Source organism: Polyodon spathula, chromosome 13 (genome assembly GCF_017654505.1).
Source record: "Polyodon spathula isolate WHYD16114869_AA chromosome 13, ASM1765450v1, whole genome shotgun sequence".
Taxonomy (NCBI): Eukaryota; Metazoa; Chordata; class Actinopteri; order Acipenseriformes; family Polyodontidae; genus Polyodon; species Polyodon spathula.
In genome coordinates this window covers 39,302,365-39,328,847 of record NC_054546.1, presented here as the reverse complement: position 1 = coordinate 39,328,847, position 26,483 = coordinate 39,302,365, and the positions used below count along the sequence as shown (strand labels likewise).

Here is a 26,483-nt window from a genome sequence, read left to right as displayed (position 1 = left end):
ATGAATTCTGTTTTAAAAAATACACCTTTCAAAGTGCATTTTCACTGTTGACATAGATAATACTAAGGTTTCTTTTAGTGCTTTCTCCTGTACTGTACAAGGACTTTCAAACCCAAAATATTGCTGAAAATGCCAGAGAATGACAGAGCGTGTATTCTCATTGCTGAAGCTGCAAATGCTCACCCGCTGTGTTTGCACAACATTGCTGAACACTTTTTTTCTGACAAAGGCTATTAGCAGCCCCTAATGGAAGTGTAGAAGCTTATTCAGAACCCGTGGATGCAGTTTGTACAATGGTGCTATATAGTATGATGCTACATTTTAAATTTACCAACATATCAATAGATTCACATTGTAGTACAATCTGTACTTTAGTTTGTTTCTAGGTGACAGTAATATGCTAACTTTAATTGTGCATTTATTTCTATCACATTTACACAGGCCACTCATTGGAACAGTACAGAACACATCGGTGGATGTGAATTCACAGTGAGAGTTCATAGCACAGAAACAAGGACCAGAAGGAAGGGGAAATATGATTGACAGGCAAAATGGAAACAGCACAAAAATAATGGTGTTAGGACATTTACAAGTCAGGCATGCATCTTATAACGTGTGCTCCACTTATTAAAATCCATGATGAATGGGGTTATATTCACAGGGGACTCAGGAGAATGGGCTACATAGATTAAAAATCACAAAAGTTAGTTTTAAATACAAAACTTTACATTTGTTTTATTATACAATTCTCTTTTTCATCAGTTATTCTCTACTTGGGCAACTTTTCAACACACTAGCTACACGATCCTGGTATGGATGAAATTTTCAGTTAGTAGAGAGGAAAAGCTCAGGTCAAAAGCAATACCTTGACCGGCTCAAACTGCTACATAATGGGGGTCTTACTTCCATTCATGCAACTGTTTGAGAACTAGCTGTAAAAATAATAATAACAATTCTCTTGGAAAAGCAACTTATTTACAATCCCACTGAGAAAGAAGGCAGAAACTACATTGTATGCAAAGAGTATCAGTAGCAAAAAAACGTGCGCTATTTGGAAATGAAAATGACACCTAAAAGAATATGTACCCAACACAGGACTTATTTGTAGTGTTAGTGAAGCAATGCTGTGTAACACACAGTACAGGAGGCAGTTAACGCTGCGGCTCTGCTGAGCTATGTTCAATCTGACTTATAGCTAGACTAGTGTTTTACATGCTCTGTACTTTGCAATGTGGCACTTACACTCTCCCTGCTGAGGTATTTGTGTAAGTATCAAGGTTTGCAGCGGGGTCTTTGTTTTTTATACTGTAAAATTCAAACGACATTACGCACTGGGGAGACAAAGCCATCTATCTTGTAGGTTTATTTTTCTTCCCTGCAGACATATGCGGCAACACTAAAAGTATACTTTTCACACTCTTAACAGAATGCTGCATGACACTGGAGACAAATTAGCATCTTTAAGTCCCCCACGGTTTATCCAGAAAAAAAAATGCCACCTTTAAGGTGGCACAAAAGAATAAGTTATTAGTAGCAGCACATAAGTGAAAAAGAAAATACTGCACTGCTTTGAACATCTAGGGAAAAGAAGCCTCTCTCTTGGCAATGGTCATCCACAATCACACCGCAGGCGAAAAAGAGGGCATTTCCAGGACAGGCCTGGTGGTGTATAACAATAAAAATAGTCATAATCACAGTAACAACACCAACAACTCATTTGAAGCTGTTAAACTACAAATGAAATACATTGTTTTCAGAAGGAACTCACAAACTTGGAAAACTATTTCAACTTCTAAAAAGAAAGTCACAAAAGCTTGCACACTTTTCACATACATATACATATATATATATATATATATATATATATATATATATTAAACACATGTAAATTTATTTTGCAGCAGCGCACTGAATAGATTCATTTCTTAAGGTTGAATCCAACTGGGTTAAGTATGCAGCTGCTGAAGTGAGATGAATTAAAACCAACAGATGCTTGCAAAGAATGAACCAGGAATATTCTGTTAAATTCTTCTCTAGCTGTACTGAAGCAGATTACAGGGCCTGCTGGATTTAAATCAAGACGGGACGCCCAGGTTTGCAAGTAATCTGATTTTATAATCAAACTGATAGAGCAGATAGAGCCTATGATTAAACAAAAGTTTGGTGTCACCACTTTCCTGTGACCTGGAAGTGATTGGCCTCCATACTAAAAATGCCTTGTATGCAAGAGGCACATTGGGACTGAAGTCTGAAGCTCCCTTTGTCATTTTAAGTTGAAATATTGAATTCTAGGTACATATCAAGCACTTGTTTTTTATTTATTTATTTATATATTTTTTTACATAACTGCTCCTATTCTACTGGGGGACGGAGGGGGGTGATGTTGAGATGCCAGAATCGCTGACGAGCCCTCTTGAGGTGTCGTGGGCTTGTCAACAAAACACAGAGGATGGAAGGTGCCCACCTGAAGACCCCAGAGATGTAACCTACTTAGCTCAATCCAGACGGTTGTCATGCTGATGCGCTGGGGAGACCGCACTGAGGTTGATCCCCGGAGCCAGCATCGCAGCCGTTGTGTGTGCTGATGCGCTGGGGAAGCAAAATAAGCTGATCCCTGGAGCCAGCACTACATTTCAGCCATCAACACCAGGCAGAAGGACATCAACGTTATCAGATGGAAATAAATGCCAATGGATGGAGATGCAGATGGATCACATTAGTTTACTGTAAAGCTACGTCTTAGTTGGTGCTTATCTTGGTGAGAGCCGAGTTCAAATCAGTATGAAGTTTTAACATCTATTCTCATGTAATGGAAATCATTATAGGGGTAATTTAGAAAGGGAATTTGACTGCAAAATAATATGATGGAGAACCTACATTGTCTCCGATGCAGCGGTGCATGCAGCTCAGATCTGCTTTTGTGAAAATTAAAATGTATTTCTAAAAATGGTACACAAATTAAACTGTCAATTAAAAAAATATATTTTCTTCAGTTTGTTTTGCTATTTTGTTACCATTGTATGCTATTTTTGAAGCTATTTCACTTTACTTGTGACCTATTCCAGGGAAGCAGAATTTATTTTTCGGTTTAATTTTAGAGAAAGATGAGACAATACGGTATTGATGTACACATGCAGTAGATGCCGAATGATATTCCATGCAATTACCTATCTGTGCATGCTCTGCTGAGATTGAAACAGAATTCTACACTAGGTTTACTGTTACAAACAACATCTCCAATTTAGTATTTGTGATTGCTTCTCTACCATGCTGCCATAATTGTCAGTTTTTTGTCAGCAAGGTGCTTTATTGAAACATAGCCCCTGCTGCTTTCTATATATTTTTCTCTCCGTCTCCCCAATGGTCTCTTACAAACACAGATGACTAACAAAAATATTTTTTATCATGCCAACAAAAAGTGTGATAACTGATCATATGTTTCTTTCATAAGCAGGTATCAGTTATGTATTGTTTTCCAACATTAATCAAATTAATCAAATGCTCCTCTTGAGAGAATGGAGTATCGGATGGTGCAGTACAACCAAGTACCAGTGGCCAGTGCTCTCATCTCTTTCTGCTAGGCTCAAATACAGCCACTATCAAAAACATGTAAATCGACTCTGGCAGCTCAACGAGTCTTGTAAAACTAGCCATAACTCGCCTCTAGAGAACAGCACAAAGGGCTAGGCAGGAGTGAAGGTTTGCAGTTTAATCCCTTGCTCTTGTAGGTAGACTCAAGGAACCCTTTGTGCCCTACAACCCCCGAAACACATCTTTGTTTCTTCCTAACAAACTGTATTGGAGATTCCTGGAGCACAAGTTAATATTTCCCACATTTAAATGCCAGGTTTGCACAGAATATTTCTGCTACTGTGTTTAATCAGAGGAAACCGCAGCCCAAAAACACAATGAATCTGTCTGGGTCACCTCACAGTGTGAATACTGAAGCTAAACTCACTGATTGATCAGACTGAAACAGGGCCAGGAATCTTAGAAGGCTTATATATTTACATTTTTATATCGCCTTTAGCCAAGGCTCTTTACAAGTTTAAAAGTTTATTGGGTTAGGGGGGAGATACGGATTAGTTGCTAATATGAAAGCAGAGGGCCAGAGGCTAGGTCAGGCTCAGGAAGCAAGGTATAACAGGAGGTCAGGGGCCAGGAGTATCTGTAGGATGGGCTAGGGAGAAGAGATGCATTTTGAGGGAGAAGCAGAAACTACATAGTGTGGGTGACTGTTTTATGATAAGTGGGAGTCTATTCCAATAAAGGGGAGCAAAAAGAAAACAGAAAAGGAAACGGGCTTGGGCACAGGGATAGGGTGGGACAGAGAGGAACAATAGCGATTGGGAGCGTAAGGGACGTGGGGGAACACAGTAGGAGAACAGTGCAGCCAGATAAAGTGGGTCAAGACCATGGGGAGATTTGTACAGAAGGGTAGCTGGAGGAGGAGAGGGTAGGTGTGGAAGGAGCGGGGGAGGATGAATATGATACAGGCAGAGGCGTTTTGAATTTGTTGTAATGGTGTAAAAGTGTAAGAGGGGAGGCCAAGGCGGAGGGAGTTACAGTAGTCAAGGCAGGTGTAAATGAGAGAGTGGACCAGGGCCCTGTTTCACAAACATGGTTTAATAAAGCCAGGCTTAATTTAAGTAATCTAGTTTGAGTTAACTCGATATAACTTAACAGGCTAACTTGGTTTCAAGAACGCAGATCGAGTTTAATTTGATCTAGATAACTCAAGCCGGGTTAACTTTCTGTCAAAAGTTAATCAAAGTTTTGTGCTAATCGTGGTTTGCGACACTGAGGTTTATGTTACAGAATGGAAATAAGAATCTTGTTCCTTAAATCACTAACAACTGAATGAAAGTTGAAGCTGCCTTGCCTTATGTTTCTGTGCAAACATTTTGCTATTACTGATAACAAAATACATTTAAAAAATATAGCATCCAGGATCAAACACATTCACAGATTTTCTTTTATTCTTAGACCGGTGAGAACAAACTTTTGATGTCTATGTTGAAAAGCAAGACATTCGATTTTAGCTCTCTGGGACTCTGCAGGCAATAAACCTCAGTCTTGTGTACAGATAATCTCCAGCACTGTCAATTTATTTCTACTTCCTGGAATGTTACCAAGAGTTGCTTCCATTGCCATACCATGTTAAATATATTAATGCTGGCTTCTAAAATTCAGAGTATGTTTGATGGATATTTTAATACATTCAATAAATTGAAATGGCATTTAAAAAGTCTTTGGAAGCAATCTTCAAGTGCAGGATTGGCATCTGTTTTTAAAGCAACTATGACATAAATTATATGAAAGCAGACTTTCATACTAATTTTCGTCACTAGGTCTACATACCCTAAAAGCTTGTTTCATAATGAATATGCCCTAAAGCACTCCTTCCTCAGGCCCATTCTCAATAGACCACAACTGGTAGTGGCTCTCTTCTCCTAACCTGCCTGGAGTTAGAGAAGCCTGGTCACTAACTTTTGCGAAATTGGAATTGTCTTTCCCAAACTCCCAAATGAGTTGAAGTTATTTATACAGGTCAAAAAATATTCATGGAGAAGCAATAGATTTGTTTGCTATAGTCTACACTGCATCTGAATCAAATTTACAACATCCCCCCCCCCCCCTTACTTCAATTACTTTTTTTGAATGGACATTCACAACAAAAAACAAAAAACAAAAACAAAACAAAAAAGACAAAGTACAGTACCGCAGCATCTCCTGGCTAAAGATGGCCAAGAAATCCAATTACAGTACCGCAATGTCCATGCATTCATTTAACGCACTGGTATCTAAGAAGATAGGTCCAGTGCACATGGTCCCTGCACTAATCGATTACCATTCACAACCTGGGATAATGATCTATCACAGTTTTAGACACAGACTAACATGGTGAAAAATACAGAAAGATAGACAGTGCAAGTTAATAGCTAAGAGCCTAATGCACAGACATTTACAGACGCTCAATCCCTATATACATAAAATGAAGATAAAAAACAACAGTATTTGAACTGTCAGAATTTGATGCATTATCTCAGGTTATTTGCATAATTCTAAGGCATCAAGTAGACAACTCATTTGTGTCTGCTTTGTTCTGTAAACCATGCCTGATTCTCACAATACATACAATTAAAAAAAAAAAAAAAAACAATTGTAATGTGTGTCTTTCATTGCTATTGCTTGAACAAATAATTCTAATGACCATTGAACGAGTACAGATCATGCTAATTCAAACCCTTCCGCTATTGTTTATTTGTCCCGTTCTCTTGTGACCAGACTGGATTTCCTAAACACTAACCTTTTCAGGGAAAAACAAAAAAAAAAAAAAAAAAAAAAAAACACTCTTCTGCACTTTGTCACTTGCAATGATAACAAGATGATGTCTGAATAACATTAAGCTGACATTTATGCATTTAAAACCTCTTTACATGTTACTAAAATGAGGCTGTTGTTGTTGTGCTTGGCTCAGGGAACCTTAGGAAGTACCATTCAGATTAACCAATTACTGTTCCTAGAGTGAGACGGAACAGTGTGCTCTTTTTGTGGAGCACTTTATTACCTGTGGAGTATTTTTCCATTTATTTAATGTTTTTTTTTTCTTTTATCAATATGCTAATGTTACGGTTACTGTGACCAGTTCCTGTTTGTTGCTGATTAAATGCTTGGAGAACCTTGCAGGTGTATCCAAGGACAGGCTGCCTGGTATCTGTTTGTTCTGAATTGCCTGATTCCTCCAGGGGTTTTGAGAAGCAGTGACTTAAAAGGTTTTATTCACTTTTCTTAGATTCTTTGGACAGTGTAATTTTAAAATCAGCGTTTTTTGTTTAGTTAAGAAACAAACCCATACGACAGTGTATGTATGTGCATAATGTAAGCCAGCTATGATTTACTGCCCCTAAGCTATCAAACACACATACACACACACATTTTTAGTTTGTAACTGGGCCGATTAACTTGACCCAAGGGTTTAGCTTTCAAGAGAGATTAAGTTTAATCATTGCTGTTAAACAGCCTGATGGAAAAACACATTTACAAGAGATATTATTGGGGCTCCCGAGTGGTGCATCTGGTAAAGGCACTCCGCCCGGAGTGTAACATGCACCCTATAGCTTAGAGATTGCTGGTTCGAATCTGCCACTGCCGACCGTGGACGGTGGTTTCCGGGGGGCGGTGCACAATTGGCCAAGCGCTGCATGGGTGAGGTAGGGGAGGTTGGCTGGGGAGTCCTTGGCTCAATGCACATTGTAAGCAATTTAGAACTGCATGATCCTCCGAAGCTGTAAGTTCTAGATATGGCTGCAAGGCGGGCTTGCAGGGTGAAAAAAGCAGACGGCTGACAGTACTAGTTTAGGAGGATGCAAGTGCTCGTCTTCCTCTATATGATCTCCTGGTTCTACAGCATTCACTAGCACAAATAAGTAAAGCCTCAAACAACACATAATTTTTTTAGTTGGTGATGTATGGTACCCACTGGAGGAGATATATGAATTAGGCAAAACCAGAAGCAAAAGGGTTAATCGTTATGTATGGATATATGAATTTACCTCCCAGACGTGTTCCGGAGGATAGCCAGTGCATCTGGAAAGCCGTCCATGTTGTAGTCGCCCAAGTGCAGGGTGATGGGGTTGTGCAGGGCAGATGTTTCAAGAGGGACGAAGCCCCAGGGTGTATCTTTTTTCTGGAAATCCGTTAAGATTGGAATCCACTAGAAACAGAAGAAAAAATAATGTTGGCGTTTACAGGAGCAGAAGCAGGCAATGCAAGCCAGGTGAGGGCTCACAGACTGCGTGACCTGAGGGTGGTGTAACCTAGTGGTTTGAGGTCCGGAGATCTCAGCTCAGCCAACCTAAAGAGTATACCGAGGCATATTATTTTACCACCTGTATCCCATTTTAGAACATATTAGTACACTATCCATTATTCCAAATCAGACTTTAAAAACATTTCTCAATACATTGTTCTCAGTGCTGATTAATGAAGAATTCTGAAAGCAGGCTACACCGACACACACCATACAACCTACAGACAGCAATCGGTAAACATTATTTCTACCCATAATCCTCCTTTGCTCTCCAAGGCAGACATTGCCAAAGTGATATCCACCTAGAACCAAAGTTGACACGCCTGAGTAGGTTTCAACACAATGCTACAAGAAAGAGTTATTCTGTAAAGTTGACACGCATCACAAGATAGCTGTCAGTTGCTGTAAATATTTTAACTTTCTTAGAACCTTTTTTTCCTTCAGCCCAACTACAGGCCTATAAACAGGCCTCATGGGCACCCCCACTCTTACTCAATAAACTAAGAATTGTTTTTACAATTCTCATTCAGTTGCTTATCTCTCAACATTATGTAATATGCTCTAAGTTGTGGAGGTGTTTTGATTTAAAGCTGTTTAAAAACACCAGGATGGGAGAGAGAAAACAAAACAAAAAAATACCTCCAGGACTCAGGAGTTTACTTGAGCAGCTGCTCTTTTTTTAAGCTTGGATAAGAAACACATGAACTCACCTATGAATTTGTTACATAAACCATGAAGGCGGCACCCACAAATCTAACTGGAAATGTGTTATTTGAATATATGACTGTTTTGAATGTTGCCTCCTGATAAGCACATAGTTACTGGGAGATGTATTTGTATTTCTTTATGACCGTGGCAAAAAAATAAATGAAGAAGAAGACGACGAAGAAGAAGAAGATGAAGACGAAGAAGACCCGGTCTTGTGATCTTTCAATTGTCACTTCTGTGATTCAAATGGAGACTTGACAGAAAAAAAAAAAAAACTAAAAACAAAAACAAAAAAACACCTACGAATTATTGAAAGTCACTTATCTAAACATTTTAAAATTAAATACATGTTTCCAGTAAACATTTTATTAAAGCTCACTGGAACTGAATATTTTAAAGTCATAAACAACTTGAAAATGTTGAATCAATAAATAACCTAGATTTGAATGTCACTAGGCAAAACAAAATGATCTTTGCATTGTTCATCTATGAATGATCAGTTTATCTTCTTCCATGTCAGACATGGTTTTCGCTGCAATCCTGTGGATGCTAACAAATGTCTTCCAAATAAATATTTTTTATAACACGAGCTCAAAGGGAGGGACAGCATATATTTCAGTAAACAGCCTCTCTAACACATAGTCTTACTTTAAAAGTTACTTGGATATATACACACTGTAACCAAAAATATTCAGGTCTTAATAAACCTGATGCTCTGATCTTTTAAGTAGGATTGATGTTTACAAACAAGCAATGCACACGTCCTAGGATTTCTAGTAAATTTAAAGGGGGGAAATTCAATTTAAATTACAATTTAAAACAAAAAGAAAGCAAGCATTATCTATTTTATCTTAGCATTATTTCTAATTCAGTTATAAGTCCATATCTAGCAATTGAAACACATTGTAGATACTACACAATAGTAATACATATTCCTCATCTTTACAGATGGCCTAAAAATCTCCCTCCTTGCATTTTTGAGTTATTGCCATGACAACAAGCAACACAGGATTATGTGGTGAATTTTGAGAGGACGGGGCTGCACTTAGTGGAAGCTTCAACCATTACTAAATCACAGAAATAAAATGTATTCCAGTAGATAAACCAACCGACCCCTGGATTAATTGCAAATCTACAATATGTGAGAGCCACAATATAGCATAACAGAACACTGTAGCGAAATACAGTAGGAAACGCGAAATAAAGTACTGACACAAATTATTACTCTACTAAAACGTTTCATAAGTCTAATGTGACAATCAACACTGATAGTTATTATCTGTTGATTAAATGTGAAAGTCTGTCTAAAATAAGAGCCATATCCAGGACCATAATATAACTAAATTACAGTATACAAAGAAGCTAACTACAGAGAGGGCGAGTTTATGTTTATGTACATATAGTTTAGTGGTTTATTAGACCTACAACCATAAGAAAGGTTACAAACGAGAGGAGGCCTTTCAGCCCATCTTACTCATTTGGTTGTTAGTAGCTTATTGCCACGTTTAATATGCACTAAGAAGAAACAGATGTCAGCCTAAAAATACTCCGAACAGACTTATCCAACCAGTAATTAGTCTCATCGGACTCTGTAAGTCTTCAATTGACTAACTGCTGAAACAGATCCAGGTATCCATTGAGGAAGAATGGATTACCTTATCCAGTCTGTCAGATTTAGACTGGGATCATCTGATCATTGTAGAACCTCACTTTAAGGACATTATCAAACACAGAACTGGCTGCAGAATGGGATTCCAACATATTCCAATTAGACAAAGCATTTATGTATGCAGTCTTCTGTTAATAACCATTACAGTGACGATGTCAGCACAGTGGCTCGATAAGAAAGCTGTCTGGAGTTAGTCTCTGCAGCTCGTAAATGACATTTGAGTTTACAGTAGATTCCAGCACCAGCTTAGCTGAGACTGGGACTCACAAAGGGTCACCCTTCCCTTTATTAGAGCAATTATTTCCTTTGAACGGAAAGGGAGTACAATCAATCACTCATCTTCTGTGTCGTTGTGAGTGCAGCTCACTGCTGAAAATGAACAGTCTACTGCTACCTTCAGAGAGAAAAGGTTGGGAACTGGATCCATGTAATAGCATTCAGAAATATTTTTTTATTTTTTTATTTACCTTAAAACATTGAGTAGTTTCAAAAGTTAGAACCAAATCAACTTATCTTCAATACTTGTCTCCCAACTGAATGGATTTATTTTCTTTTTTCTTTGCATTGTCCAGTATGTTGTTATCCCTAACCTACATCAGCAGGAAGATAAGGCTATAGATTTTAAGCCACGTTACTGGATGCAATGCTAATGTGTTCAAAGCAAATGGATTTACTTTGAATTATTTTTTTATTTTTTATTATTGGGAGTAGTTTTGCTATAAATGGTAGACTGCAAGAGATCAGATAAGGTTAATAACAGAACATTGAAAAAAGGCAAAGACTTGAGCTGGAGATTTGTTAAATACTACATACACCGCATGCCCACTTTATCAGAACCTGTTGTGATTATCAGGCTGCTCCACTGTTTGCTCTGATCAAAGTCTTGGTATTAAATGACATAGACCAAAAGGTACTGGAAGGTGTCTCTAAGGATGTTAATCCATATAGTTTAGTTAATTGTTGTTGCAGAGAGGTGGGCAGAGGATTGTACCGAGGTGCCCATGAAAGATGCTGTCTCTGTCAAGCTCATAAAACCATTTTTAGCATCCTTTGTGTGTTGACTGTCATTCCCAAATTCATTTTAGAATCAAAACTGAAGACCAAGCAGATTATATTAATTAATTATTTTCAATAAAATACATGATTTTGCAGCAGCATTTTTATTCCAAGAAACCATAAACACTCCTCTAATGAATATATTATGGTAATAACCTGAGGTAATTGGTGTAAAAGTTTTTAAACACAACAAATCAGTAATCCGATGGAAACCATGTATTCGACACTAAGCAGGGTTTCACGAGAATCTACTAAAATGTTTTTCAAATATTGCTTTGCTGTTCAACTTGTTTTGTCTAACACAATACATTTTAATAATCAGCATTTAATATAAAACAAACAAAAAAAAAACAACCTGAGCATTACACTGAGATACAAATGGCTTGGATTAACCATGACTAAAGCCAATAGATTGTTCCACCTGCAATGAGTTTGTTGAGAGTTTGCGATGCCATCTTCGAAGATTAATTATTTAGGGAATGCCGAAAGATCATGTTGAAATTGCAGCTGAACAAGGACACAACAGCAAAAAACCGGTATATTTAAAATATAAATTATAACACATTCATTTGTGTGTATGTTTAGCTGAAGTAATGTCTGTGAGGAAACAATTACCCACATTTTTCAGTTTATTTTTGAACACCAGAACAAACAATAAATGCAGCACAATTGAGAAACAGTACATCTCTTTTAAATACATTCTGGTTCTTCACTGTTTTCATAAATCAGAAATGTTGAATTTGTGGCGTGCACTTAGCATTCAAATGGAAACAGTCGATCTCCCTCGATCTGCTATCTAACAAGGTCCACTATATTGCAGGAAAGCTTAGCAAACACATCTGGCTGAACAGTCATTTACATGTAAATCTTTTTTTAAATCGCCCATTTTTCACTGTCACATCTTGTAAAGACTCTTAAAACATTGCAGAACCTGCTGAAAGGTTTTATCCACAGCTGCAGTCCATTAATGCCCTACCCTAGTCCTGAAATAGGTACTTACCACCACTGATTACAGCAATGTCAGTTTTCAACAAGATGTTGAGAATATTTCAAGTTTTGTATGTACTGTAGCATGGAAGGGCAAGCTTCCTTTTCATGTGACTCATTCAGTTTGCATCGTGTGAAAATCACTCAAAATGTCAACAAGTCAAACTGCAAAAGTGAAAACCGTGCCATAACGGGAAGTAAAGAATACATCACTTGGGCAACGTGTAGGGATAAGTAATACATACATTTAATCAGGCATGCATCACATGAAACTTTTATGATGTTTAGTAAGTAGAGCAACCATAAGATTGCTCTACTATAAGAATTTAAATTATCAGAATATAAAAATGATACTATAACAAATGCCATTATAACCAAACATTAATATCTCCACCGCAAAGGTGTTCCTTTGATTGCATTTATAAGGAAAAAAAGCTGTAAAAATGAATTTAACCATTGTCTTTAGGCAATATTTGATTAATGTGGCTTTTTATTGAGCTTTTTTTTTTTCTTTTTTGGATAAAAATGGCGTTAGAAATTAAACAGTTTCTATCAAACTCGGGTGAACTTAAGACCTTCATACATATACATGAGATACTGACACTAGATCTGACAGAATGTAAAAGTGTTTTAAAGTATTCCGTTATACTGCAGCACACACTGCCATTCAGTTTCATTCATTTAATATTATTCTGCCAGTGGAAAAGAAACATTAAAACTCACTGTTCAAGGCTCACAAAACATGTTGCTTTCTACCATGTTGCAGATAAATCACGTGCTCAGAATTTTAACCTTACCTAAGATGTCTATATAGTATATATATATATTATATAATATATATATATATATATATATATATATATATATATATATATATATATATATATATATATATAATATATATATAATATATATATATTTTTTTTTTTTTTTTTTTGGTTTTTTATATATATTCCACATGCAGAAGAAATGTACTGCCTTGTTATTGGAGCAACATGAATATAATGATCCTAACAAATTGTTTTTTGTCATTTTAACACTTTGTAGTGTGCTGATGACAAGCTGTACCTCCCCAGTTATATGTAAACATGTGCGTGTGGCACACAACAGTTAGTATTTTTCAATTTTATCTGGTGCTGTCTTTATGCCCTTAAGCTAGAGGCAGGGATTCAAACATTTTTACAGTACTGTTCTGGCCATCTCCATATGTTTATCCACCTTGCTAGTCACGTTTGTTCAATTCGGTTTTATAAAAGTGGTGGTTACAGCTCTCCTTGAACATTGTTGAATAAACGTGATTACAAGCCCCCCTTCAACTGCAGGTCCAGAAACTGCAGCCTGGGGCTCGATTTAAACAAGCTGCAGGGCTCAGGACTCAAGGCTTGGTTCAAGTTATCATTATGCCACACTGGCCCTAACGGTCTCTGTTTACCGAATGACACTGAACTGAGAAGACTAGCAGAAACACATCTGAACAGAGACGACTCCAAATGACCGTGGACAAGGCAGAGCAGATGTGTTCTGAAACTTCTCAAAAAACATTTGCATTTCACCTTTTTGCACTTGGCTGAGATACAGCTGAATGAAGCCTTGAATAAAGCTGATTTCAGGTATAGCTAGCCGATTCAGCACTAAACCTGTCCATCCTCATCTCTGCAGGGCCCTTTGCCCAGAAATTGTAAACACCTTACTGAAAGCAGTAGGGTGCACAGGTGACATTGTAATGACACTAATAGCAAAAAAGGCAGCTAATACCAGTCTCAAACTAGGCCTGACATTGCACCAGCAATTTCCTTAAACTAAGTTCTAGCCCTCCCTGCGTTAATGAGCAATTCAAATGAAAAGAAAAGATAATTAAAATACCCTGTATAAAGAAGCAAGCCAACCATAACTGATCCCACTGTGAAGAATTCATTTTCAGTATGCTAGTGAGGGATAATAGCCCTTTCAAATGCATTAAATAGATTACCCCTTTATTTATTTTTTGAGATGCAGCAATCTGAAAACAATGTATTGTATTCCAGGATGATCTCAGCTCGAGGATGATTTGCTCTTTATTTTTCATACAGTATAAAGATGCATTTTAGACAAAGATAATCATAGAAATGCCACAAAAAATGCCCGTCATAACTATCTTCTTAAATGCCAAATAATTCTCTCTGTATATTTTACATTTATTTATTCTTTCTTTTTCCCCATTGACACCAAAGCCTGATTGGCAGTGCATTTGGCCAATCAAGGCTTCTCAGGCAATGTTTCTGACTATAATGAGGAGTGGCAATGCATAAAACCCAAAAAACACTGAAAAACATTTAAGCAGGATATTCAAGTGGAAAGCGCCACATATTCATGTGATCATTTTGAAATTGGATCCTTCTTGGCTTTTTACATGCACTGTCAGAGGTTTTGTTTTTAAAATCTTGGCTCACATGGACCCACATTTTATTTATCCAAAGTCTTTATACAAGCATTCGATGCTCTATTTAATCAGGACGCAGATAACAGACAGAACAGTGATGGCCAGGGATCTGAATGAATAACAACTTTATGGTCTAATAAAAACTAAAAAGCCTTACAAAGATGATGCTGTCCCTTACTGTATATACTAAAGAGTTATTTTTCCATTGAGAATACAACACATTCACTCAAAAAAATATATCCTATGGTTTCTTTGGTCCAACAGATAATTATTGATGAAGTTAATACATTTAAGTAAGTCTAGCCGATTTCCTCAGTGGGAGGGTTTGTGGTTAATGAGGGCATTAAGATGTATACCTTACAACACAATTACAATATTTTTGGATTTAAGGAATAATATTTTTCACAATAAATCCACACTGCTGTAAAGATACGAAGTGTCAGGAAACTCTCTACCCTTCTATCCATATTACGACACACTGTATTTTAAAAGCAGGGGTGGCTGCAAAAATTGCGGAATGCATTTTAAATGGTAAACAAAACAATGACTATTTCCTGCTTCCTTTCTTTTTAGGAGATGTGTTATGTATATGGTATGCCTGGTTTCTTGTCTTACACGAGTGTCTTCTCAACAAGAGTGTAGCAAGACTTGAAAAAGATCAGCTCAATTAACTTACAGTACAGTATGCCTCATTACCATCTGCCACTGGAACCAAGTTTATGGAAATTGGAAAAGCTGCAGATGTAAACGATTGAGATGAAAACTGGTTAGCACTCGGACTGTGGGCTGGCAGAACAGTCTGCTCTGACTGATGTGTGTGTGTGTGTGTGTGTGTGTGTGTGTCATTAGAGACATGCAACAACTTAAGCAATCAAATAGTTTGTTAACCGCAACTTATTTTGCAAACCATGATTATTGATTAACTGGTACAAACCAAATCTGGTGAAATGCCATTTTGTATATAGCAACATACTGCGTTTGTACTTCCATTTTCCAGTTTGAGTGATTCAGTTACATAACAGTGTGCAGTATGTTTCAGTAAACAAATATACTAAAGCCAAAATATTCTTGGGGACTTTCATGAACAATTACAACACTGGGACACTAACTAAACATCTTAGTCTCATGTCTCATTGTGAATTCACCTTTTCATTTCTAATACGTTTTCTTAACTTTTAAAACATCTATTGGAAAACACCTCCATCCTTATTGCTGGCTCCCAGTGGAACAATCAGATAAGAAACATGAGGATATACCTCTAATATAGGCAGACCAATATTGCAGAGATTATGTAATTGGTTAATACAGCAGTGGTCCAATCTGTGTAAGGGAAATGTTTATTTTACTTTGAAAGCAATACTGAAAGCAATGCTTCTGCTTACCTCCTCTGTTCCAGGTTTGTTGAGGTAGATGGCGCTTTTATGGCACCCATCATCCTCACAGATTGGAAGCAGGTGGTCTTGAAAGCCATCTCCATCTAAGATACAAAACAAAAAGAGTGACGATTTATAAAACTATTGATATTCATGGGATGAAATTCACACTTAATAACAATCAAATGTACAGAACTGACAGGCAGCAGAGATTCATGAGAAAACACAAGGAAAAAAAAGACATCAGTGGAAGGTAATTACAACCCCCTTTCTTTTTCCTGTCCTTTGAGTCACTTTATATAAAAAGTACTTGAAACTCTCAAATTACTTTTCTTTTTGGCTGAAAAAGAACTGGCTTGGTGCCGCTTCTGAAAGATATACAATTATTTATAACAGATTCAATTTGGGAAGAAAATAGTTGGCAACACTTTTACCCCACGAGGTAATCCAAGTTTCACCTACAGTAAGATTAGTACAGATATTATCCAACAGCGTTTGTAAATAAAGCACAGTGGTTTTCCCATATGGCTAGTGATTTTAGTGGGACATTGCTTGTAAGAAACACAACAATATTTTGAACACCTGCCAAATTAAATTACAGGGGGAAAAGGCTCAGGAGTCTGACCAACAATAAAACAAAAAATAATAAGCAGTTGAGAGCTATGGGTCCTACTTTAGAGCATCTCTTCACATTCCTGGTATCACATTTGAATTTATTAGATATTTGCAATAAAATGCTGCCGAGGGTAGATTGAAAAATATAAAAGAAGAATGCAAAACTGATAAAGTCAGTTTTATCAGAGCATGTGTATTAAAAAGGGGGCTCCCGAGTGGGGCATCCAGCAAAGGCACTCAAGGCACTCCACATGGATGAGCCCTATAGCCTGGGGATCGCAGGTTCGAGTCCATGCTATGTCACAGCCGACCGTGACCGGGAGCTCCTAGAGGGTGGCGCACAATTGGCCGAGCACTGCCCGGGCTGGGAGGGCCTAGGTTGGCAGGGGAATCCACGGCTCACCGTGCATCAGTGACCGCTGTGGTCGACAGGGCGCCTGTGGTTCTGCAATGAAGCCTCCAGATCTGTGTTGTCCTCTGGCACTATGGGTCTGGTGGCCTCGCTGTGGATCCGCAGTGTGTAAAGTGACGGATTGGCAGGAGCACGTTTCGGAGGACGCGTGCTCCAGCCTCCATTCCCCGAGTCGGCAGGGGGGTTGCAAGTGGTGAGCCGAGGATACAGATAATAATTGGGCACACTAAATTGTGGAGAAAAAAAACAAACAAAAAAACTATTAAAATAGCGACTTAGATATACCCTTTGTTTTCTTATGAGAAAGACCCATCAATGACCATTAAAATCGCTCCATATTCGGTCATTGTAACAGGTTTATTAACCACTGACATTGTGAAAGCAGACAAAAAAAGGACAAAACAGGGATGGTAACATATGTCCAGGCAACTGCCAGTCTCTTATATATGACTGGAATCTTAAGAACATTCTACCAAGTGCAGGCTTTGGCGTTCTCTGATGTGGATTACATTAGATATTAATCAACTGCCTCTGGTCTGGATTTCAAATCTCTTAAGATACAGTAAAGTGAGCTCCATGAGCAATGTCATAAACTGTTACAGGCTGCAGTATTTCTCCATTTAGAAAGTTTAAACCACATTGTCACATGCATGCTTTTTCACAAAAAAGATATCGCTACACAGTAAGCAAAATACCAATGTGATGTGCAAAGAGGTACTATGACAGGAATGGAATTAAACAAACAAACAAAAAACAGCTCCTGCTTCACACACTTACCATTTTGTAAAGTTGTCATTTAACAAAAAAATAATACAAATAAATAAAATAAAATAGAGTACATATCCTTTTCTTGTATTAGGTCTCTAGAGTGCAGTCCTGAAGTTCTGAAATTCAACCAAGTACCAATATTGGAGTTCACAGCCAGTGAAGTAATCAGCTAGATGATTACTTAAATTAGACAGAAGTAGACCCATTTAAAAAAAAAAGACCTTCATGCAGATAGCTTAAATATTTTGTATTATAATAACAACCACATCTGAAGCAGTTCCTTTTCTAAAAACTTTTAAAACAAGATAATGAAGAGTTTATGAGCAGAATACAAAAAGGAGTACAGCATTCAGAATAGTCTGTCATACACAACTGAGAGACAAAAGAATGGGGAAAAAAAAAAAAAGAACAGCACAATTGAATTATGAACCGGACAAGCTGGTTATAAAAACAGACACTGGTATCTGGAAAACAAAGTCCTCTCTCATCCCAACAGTTGAAACAGGTATCATTTGCAGGGTGCCTTTCTCTGAATGCAAAGTAAAAAGAACACTGTCAAATTGTACAATTTACAGTGTATGCAGAAAAACAGAACAGCAAACAGAACCTTAATATCTAAAGCTCAAGTAAGGAAGATGAATTGAAGCCAGACAGAAGTCCTCAGAAACCATTACATAAATCTGTCAACCAATAAATAAATCCCTTTGTACGCAGAATAAAAATTCTAGCCTTGAAACCAGAAAATGCAGAAACATGTGTATCAGCATGGTGAAAAAGATTGGCTTTTGTTGCATGTATGGCTATAGAAATTCTTCATTGTTAGTTGCTTTTAAGGCAAAAAAAGTTTTGATCATCAAGAAAAGTCAACATTTACATATATTCCTATCTTACATAAAACTCTCTTAAACTAACTTAAAAATACGCATTAACATCTCTCTCTGTCGGCTACCGTAATTATAAATCCTATCATGCTCCCTGCCAGCCACCCCAAAAGACCCTGTGTGCTCCTAGGAGACCAATTCCACCAGATAGCAAATATGCAAGATGTTTCCAAGTCTACTGAACACATATAACAAATTACTGCACACCATACACAATATGCTAAGAGAAAAAACATCTAGCAACAATAAATCACTAAGACTGACAACAAACAGAACACCTAGAAAAAATAAAAGGAAAAAGCTTGATCTTACATTTTGGTAATGCTCTGTTGTGTATCAAAAAACAATCTAAAATCAAGGAACAGTGAACGTAAAGCTGACCTCTTACAATCAGAAGCGTCCAGTGATACCCAGGGGCGCTGGAATTAGGTGTGCTGGGGCTGCGGTAGCACCCCCTGGCTTTGCATGACTTCCATCATATACAGGGGTTACAGTTTTGTTCAATGGCTTTCAGCACCCCCCCCACTTTAAAAACTGTTCCAGTGGCACTGGAGATACCTTCATCCTGTATGGGGCTTAGTCATTACATTTAAACACGTACTGTATGAAGTGTTATGAGGGAGATGGGTCTCCAAAGTCAATTTTATGGAATTGTTATTTTAGAGGATCTATAACCTTAATTATTTCTCTCAGTTGACCATAGTTTCTACTGTTAATGAGAAAGACTGACACTTCTGTGTGTTCAACCCCATTGACATTTATTTACAAAGCAGTTATGGGCTGCTGATCAAATGAATGAAACCTCTGTTACGGAAAATGAGAAACAATCAGACAGCGCTGTCACATTATGACATCCAATTGCAGACTAAATATCAAAAGCAGCCAGTGTACAACGCTGTCTAAAAAAAAAAAAAAAAATCAACACACAAGTGTGCATTACCTTACAATTGCATTTTGTCATACCATTTCAACGTGGTGAATCGCTACTTTCTACTGCTACATTTACTATTTAAAGGCATTTTATGATTTACTGTTTCATTCTGCATATATCTGGATTAACACACAGTCTCAATTACATGTTTACGTTAAGCGGGAGGCAGTAACAATTAAACATTTTCAGGGAACAGGCCACACTTACAACTGGGCAGGTAGGTCAATACAGGAATTCTATATCAGCCATGGGCTTTTTATCCACAGTTGAGGCTGGACTTGTGATCCGTTTAGTTTTTATTTCTATGACATATTCTCTTGAAGTTCAAATTAGAACTAATATCAGTTTAGTATATTCACTCATAAGATTATATCTCATTTGACATTAGGGTGTATTTAAAAAAAAAAAAAAAAAGAAAATAATAAATCTGAGAAATGTATGATTTATTGATTTATGCATCACAGTCCCACATTTTCTTTAATTTCCCCATTGAAGAAAGATCTTTCCTTCTTTTGTGTTGTTATCCTAATCCACAACACAGACACAAGCTTTAAAACATGTGTCTGACAGAAAGTGAGGTCCTGTTCTAGGTCAAATAGTACTGTAAGTGGCAGAAAACCAATGGAAGAACTTACCTTGGAACTATACCGAGCATCAAAAGAAACTTATCACTATTATAACACATTTATTTTCGAAAAAAAACAACATATATAAATGATGGACACTGACAAAATGTTTTTGGTTTCTTTTTAAACACTCAATCATTCATCCTTGACCACGACGCGCTTGAGTGACTATGAGTGAAGCATGTGCACTTAATCACCTAATTAATGAGACAGTTGATGGACACTGGCTATGGAAAGAGCATCGCCTTCATGCAATCGGCATGTTGGAGGCTGGCCTAGTCAGAGTACTGTGGCTCGCCGTCTTGGGTGCTCACAGCCACAATTTAAAACCTGGCGAGACGGTATAACCAGACACACTCTATCAATGACACGCCACGAACTGGGAGACCAAGAGTTATAACACCTGCCTAAGATCGACAGATCATTTTCAATTTCAATGTCCATTTTTAAATCAGCACAATAAAAGTCACTGCACCTGTTCTAAAACAGTCATTTTTCAATCACATCTAGTGAATCTTATCCAAATATAAGTGATAAGTTTCTTTTGATGCTCAGTATAGTAGCAATGACATATTACAAACACTTACAACAAGCAACAACAAACACTATGTACAATTTTCACATCTGTAAAATTGGAAAGGATTAGGATTAGGCGGGGGGGGGGGGGACGACCCTGGACATAATTCAAATTTATTTTTGGACTGAACGAGAGACTTGAGCCTGGACTCATTAAATGTTTAAGATTACAAATCTTACCAAAATCAGAAAACGCCGATTGCCCAGTTTTCTTCACATTGTCAGGTATCTTCAAGCTGGTGTCTTTAGAGAAGTTCCCGTCCTGTTTTCATACAAATAAACAGTCATTATCACATTTGAAAACACAAGCACAAAACAGAGGAATGTTATTTTTCATCAGGTGTAAAATAGAAAGTACTGTGAAGCGCTTTCTATATAAGGAAAATCAAGCTATCACAGCATTTGAATTAATGCCAAGACCGTATTGTATTTCAGACAAGAAGTTTCAAAGCTTTGCACCTGAAAACATGTCTGTGAACATTATTTCAGGAACACATCCCTACCTTGTCTTTCACCGAAACAGTTTAAGTGCTCCAGTGTCACATCTGCTGCCGCCCATACATGGGTTTGCCAAAACCTAACCCAAGTCACATATGGCATACTACACTAACATGAATTTGAATACTGGAAAAAGACCTGTCATTATTTTGAAACAGTATTATAACCAACACTGGGGTTCATATATTTGCATAGAAATAAAATTAGTAATGCATCAGTAGGACTGTTAAAATCTTGACAAGCTGGTCCCAAGCTTGTCTGATGATTGTCTCAATAGTCACAGAGTTTTATTGCATATTGTGCAGTCAAATAAGAAGTAATAGCTGTATATACTGTATTACATGTTTAAATTACATTAAGCCAGTTATGCTTTAAATGCTTTAAACAGTTGCTTTAAATTAATACTGTACACCTTTGTTGTTCATTATCCCATAGGATGTGTTCTTATGACCACTTATTACTGCTTCTGCAAAATAAACTCACCACCAACCCAACATATTTTACTTCTGGGACTGTCTGAGTATTGAGGCCAGTATGGCCTAGGCTGCACTAGGACTGTGCACCTGTAATTCCAGTGCACACCACTAGTGGTCCTTTTTATCCTACCTGCTCAGTGTGTGTCCAGAAGGTAAAATATGCTGGTGACTTTAATAAACATGCCGAATATCAATGAGAGCAGAAACAGGAGTATATAATGATTACAAGACATTGTCAGATAATAGACAAAAATAGACTTAAAATATGATTCCAATTCGAAGGGTAGCTCTTTAATTATACCAAAGGCGAGATACTTGGATATATCAAGACACAATACGGCAAATATAATTCCCCGTTCCACTAAATTTAAAAAAAAAAAATGCAGTAAATTACTGTGAAATAAAAAAAAAAAAAAAAAAAATGCAGAAATGTAGAAAATGTAATCGCTTCAATTCACTGAAGCAGTCTCATTTTTCCTGTCACCCCCCCTCTCTTTTTAAATCTTCAGTATTGATTTTAGGTTTAACCCTGGATAGTCTCTGAATGACTTTGTCTTGAGTGCTTTATAGCTGAGAGAGCATTAGAATGTTAATGCTATACATCCGACAGGAAGAAAGTAACAAGCAATGCAGAGCAACATTCATCACAGAACCTCATGTGAAGTTTGTAGGTCAGCTATTGACTTGTGCATTTTCCAATTTTAAAAAAGGACAGAAGTAGAAGACTGTACATACAGTACTGGTATAGCAGTGGCTTACTATACTATGGATAGTACTTTGACTGCTGGAATGCTATGTGCTTTTTTATGGTTTACTATACTGTGTGTATTTCACATTTACTGAGACAGAGACAGACACAGACTGATATAATCAACTGAGTAGTAACAGTTATTTGCGTTTGTTAAACATTTATAACACTTCTATTCAAATGTTATCTTTTTGGTAACTGTGACCAAAACAGCAATGTGGTCACTTTTCAAACAACTTTAATACGGTTTGCTTTGCAAAACTGTCAGACCAAAGTCAAGGGAAACAGTACGTTGTGCCAGAGAAGATTCAGAACTAAAACATTTTATGAGAAGCCGGACTGGATTTACAGAAACATGACCTGTATGCTTACTTGTCATCATCAATTCAGAGTGGGAAGTTTTGAAAAAGAAAAAAATACAAAGAAAAAACAAAATCAAAGAAAAATAAACAAACAACATGGTATATCTTGGATTAAAAGCTGTATTTAATCTTGTTTCTTTGTTAAAGAAAGTGAAAAATTGGAGCACCGTTCGTTAAAATCTGTAATATTGAATTGACTGGACTTAGGTCAGCTACTATGAAGTTATACTTGTCAATCTTTAGATAATGATATTTCACACAGCTAGGGTCTTGCAACCCCTGTTTGGTTAGGGAAACACATCATATTAAAGCCAGCAACTGCTGGACTCTTGCTGGTCTGAATAAAACATTTCACAACATGGAGGTAAGCTGCAAAAAAAAAAAAATCTTAAAGCCTGACTTGGCAGTAAATCAAATTTCATGAGCATTTTTGCACTGAACTAAGTGTACAGTGTGAATGAATAGCATGCTCGGTCGCTTGCGGTGGCATTACCACAGTGCTACCTAGCGAACAAAGTTTATTGTGCAAATGCTGACCCTTTCGCCTGGGACTACTGCACATTATATTATACCACACAAAAATGCAGCGGTGACAGTATGCCTAAGAGACTGACAGACGGAAATGGGAAGAACAATATGGAATAAAAGTTTGAAACGAAAAGGTTGACACTAAACAGAATGGCTCCCTTTGATGGGGAAGACAAGCAATTAAGCCTAATAAATGTGGCCAGCAAAGAACACCCTATCAATAGAACCACCCTGCCACCGTGTTCTGTACTCATAGCAACATAGCCAAGGAAGAACCCATGGCGATTTGAATTTTATTCTCAAAGGGGTCCTGGAAGAGGTTAGCAACATACATCCTTGACGCCTTGTTAAAATGTACCGTTCTGCTTTTACAGCATCCCAATCACCTTTTGAAAGCTGTTCCCTTGTGGCAGGTAACAATATAATGAACTGTATTTTCTCTTCCTATTCGCCCATGTCCACCTTGTCTCAGACAGACTATAAAAGTTGGTGGACACATAAACTTGACACAGTTGCCATTCATGTTTCATCCTTCCCAGGTTATTGTAAAGCATATTGCAACAATATTTATTAGCCAACGGTGCTAAAAACTTTATAAACAAGCTCTAAAACCGTACCTCCATCTCTTTATGGCAATGTTTTAAGTAGCCTCACTAAATAAAATGTTATTTAACGGACCCTGCATTTTATTTACCTGAATGGCACACTAAAGATTATTAGACCCCAATGCTAAAAACATTACATACAGTTTAACTGACAAAGAACATGACAGCAGATCTGGCTCTGCATTAAGTACATGGATAAAAATATGTAAAACTTGAATACTGCAGTGCGTTTATCACATTGCGAGAGGAAGAGCAGATGTATACACACGAGTAATGCCTGTTGCAAGTATAAGCTGGTATAAAAAAAAAATCAATAATATATTATTATTAGAAGTTCGTTTTTTTTATGTGCCCTCTTTAAAAATGTACAACCTTGTCCTTGTCTGACTGTAGAATCAATATGTTTTTGAGTCATGTTTTAAAAATGAGGTAATCAAAGCCCACGGGGTTCTGACATCTATGACCAACAGTTTTTTTTTTTTTAATTTAACACATTCAGGTATAATGCAGATCATTTCAACGGCTCAACAGTTTTATGGCTGCAAGAAAAACCGTGCCAGAGACCTGAAACATGCTATCTGGAACGTGTTATTTTACAACTGAACTTTTGGATTTCTTTCAGGACAGGAGAAGGGCCATTGAATAAAACATATTGGGAGGGCTTTGAAATCTCTGTCTACAGACATAACAAGTTAAGAAATTCAAGTGCTGTCCTGTAAGATACACTTTCAGGGCCTGGATCCAAATTCCCTGCAACCCAGCTCTCTTCTGACATTTGCCCTTTAACACAAGTCACAGGGAAAGGCAGCAGAGGAAACTTGTACAGCAAAGAGTTAGCATAGCTTATCCATGTTGAAATGTTGTAGAACACTGCAGCATCAAAACGTAGAAACACAAATGTTCATGTTCATTTCAAGAGAGAAAGTTGATATTTCATAAACAATGCATGAGCAGACATTGTTCTGACATTTGCTAAACTTGATATACTGTAGGTAATACATTACAGAAACAATCCACAACCTCAAAGTTATTAATAATCCACTTTTAAAAAATCTACAAAAACAGACTGTGACATTTAAGTCTGGTCCTTTGTAATGAAAGAAAAAAAAGTGTCAAATGCTCCCTTGATTCCATCATTTAAACCAAGCTAAAACACAGCTATGCCTTTTGACCTCAGTCATTAATTTTTAAATAGCTCAGGATTCCTGCAGGTTTGTTGCTTTTAAAATCAGAAATGGATTAATCAATCTATTTTTGACTTTTAACATCTTGCTAAAATACTTTGCCTTGATACAGAAAACGACCAATTAGGCCTACATGCAAGTTACACAACCTGCTGTGCATTTCTTTATACAGGTTTGTATAGGGCTGCTTTATAGGGAAAATATTTACAGGGAGGGCAGAAACTGCACATGGGTAGAAACTAAGCAGTGCAACAAAGGTTTAGTTCAGCTTTGTTGTTTTGGTTTGCAGGAATAAAAATAAATAAATCAAATGAAAAGAACGATTAAATAAAAAAAAAGACAAAGACCAGGAATGATGAATACATTTAATTAACAAAAAATCCATAAACTTTGACTTCCATAATAAAAAGATAACAGCAGCCTAATTGAGAAGCCAATTTAAATCTAGGATAATAAATGCTTGCAGTTGTCCAAAAAACCAGATCCTTCCATTGGGGTCCATTTCTGAATGCTTAATATACCATTTGCACTCAAGCTGTATGGCACTGTTAGAAAAAGGTATGGTTACAGAACATAATTAGTTGAAACCAAAGCCAATTATTTATTGCTGTTGTATTCCCATTAAAAAAAAAGAAGGGAAATCTGGGCTAAAGAATTTGTGAGATTTAGATGCCCTTTAATTACACACCTAATTATACTCCCAGCATTGAGAAAGATGAATGGGCTCTGCACAGACATGGGAAAGGATGGATTCACCTTGAGCACATCACAGAGAGGAAGATTAGCATGTTCAGAAGGGAGTTACAGATATTTTTCATACACTTCAAAAGGTACGTGGTATACAGCACAATTGGAAAAGATGAATCAGGGGAAATTAGAGAACAGTAGAGGCAAAAATTCTAAAAGATCACTGCCTGGTTAGGGAGAACCCAATACAAATTACAATACACCCCTCTCTCCCACTCTCCCTAAAGCTTAGATTTCTGGATCTTTCTGGGAACACATAAGTTATAAAGCAAAAATATAGACCTACCTTATTTATCCATGCCTGAAACTGTGGAGCCCCAGATATGCTTTCAGTAGTGAGGAATACATCTGCAGTAAGAAAAGAAACACCTAATTAAAGTATCTTTGGATTCTGGAAATTCTACAATTGAGCAGATTTTTATGCTGGAGTATGCTTTGAAAATCAATTGCGATTACTAACATTTAGGGATTGTAAGCTTTTATATTTGCACTCATGATTTT

General features: G+C 37.1%; 1 protein-coding gene across 4 annotated transcripts in view; it reads right to left on the bottom strand.

Moving 5' to 3' along the window:
- Positions 1 to 26,483, bottom strand: part of LOC121325350 (T-cell immunomodulatory protein-like) — a 96,442-nt gene that overhangs the window by 52,642 nt on the left and 17,317 nt on the right. For all 4 annotated transcript variants that reach the window (XR_005951327.1, XR_005951328.1, XM_041267781.1 and 1 more), the window contains exons 7-10: positions 26,269 to 26,330; positions 21,015 to 21,096; positions 16,035 to 16,129; positions 7,557 to 7,717 (exon numbers count right to left, since the gene is read on the bottom strand). Coding sequence is in view for 2 of the 4 variants with exons in the window: in XM_041267781.1 (XP_041123715.1) it covers positions 7,557 to 7,717; positions 16,035 to 16,129; positions 21,015 to 21,096; positions 26,269 to 26,330 (400 nt within the window). In the remaining 2 variants the exon portion in view is untranslated. The remainder of the gene's footprint in view (positions 1 to 7,556; positions 7,718 to 16,034; positions 16,130 to 21,014; positions 21,097 to 26,268; positions 26,331 to 26,483) is intronic.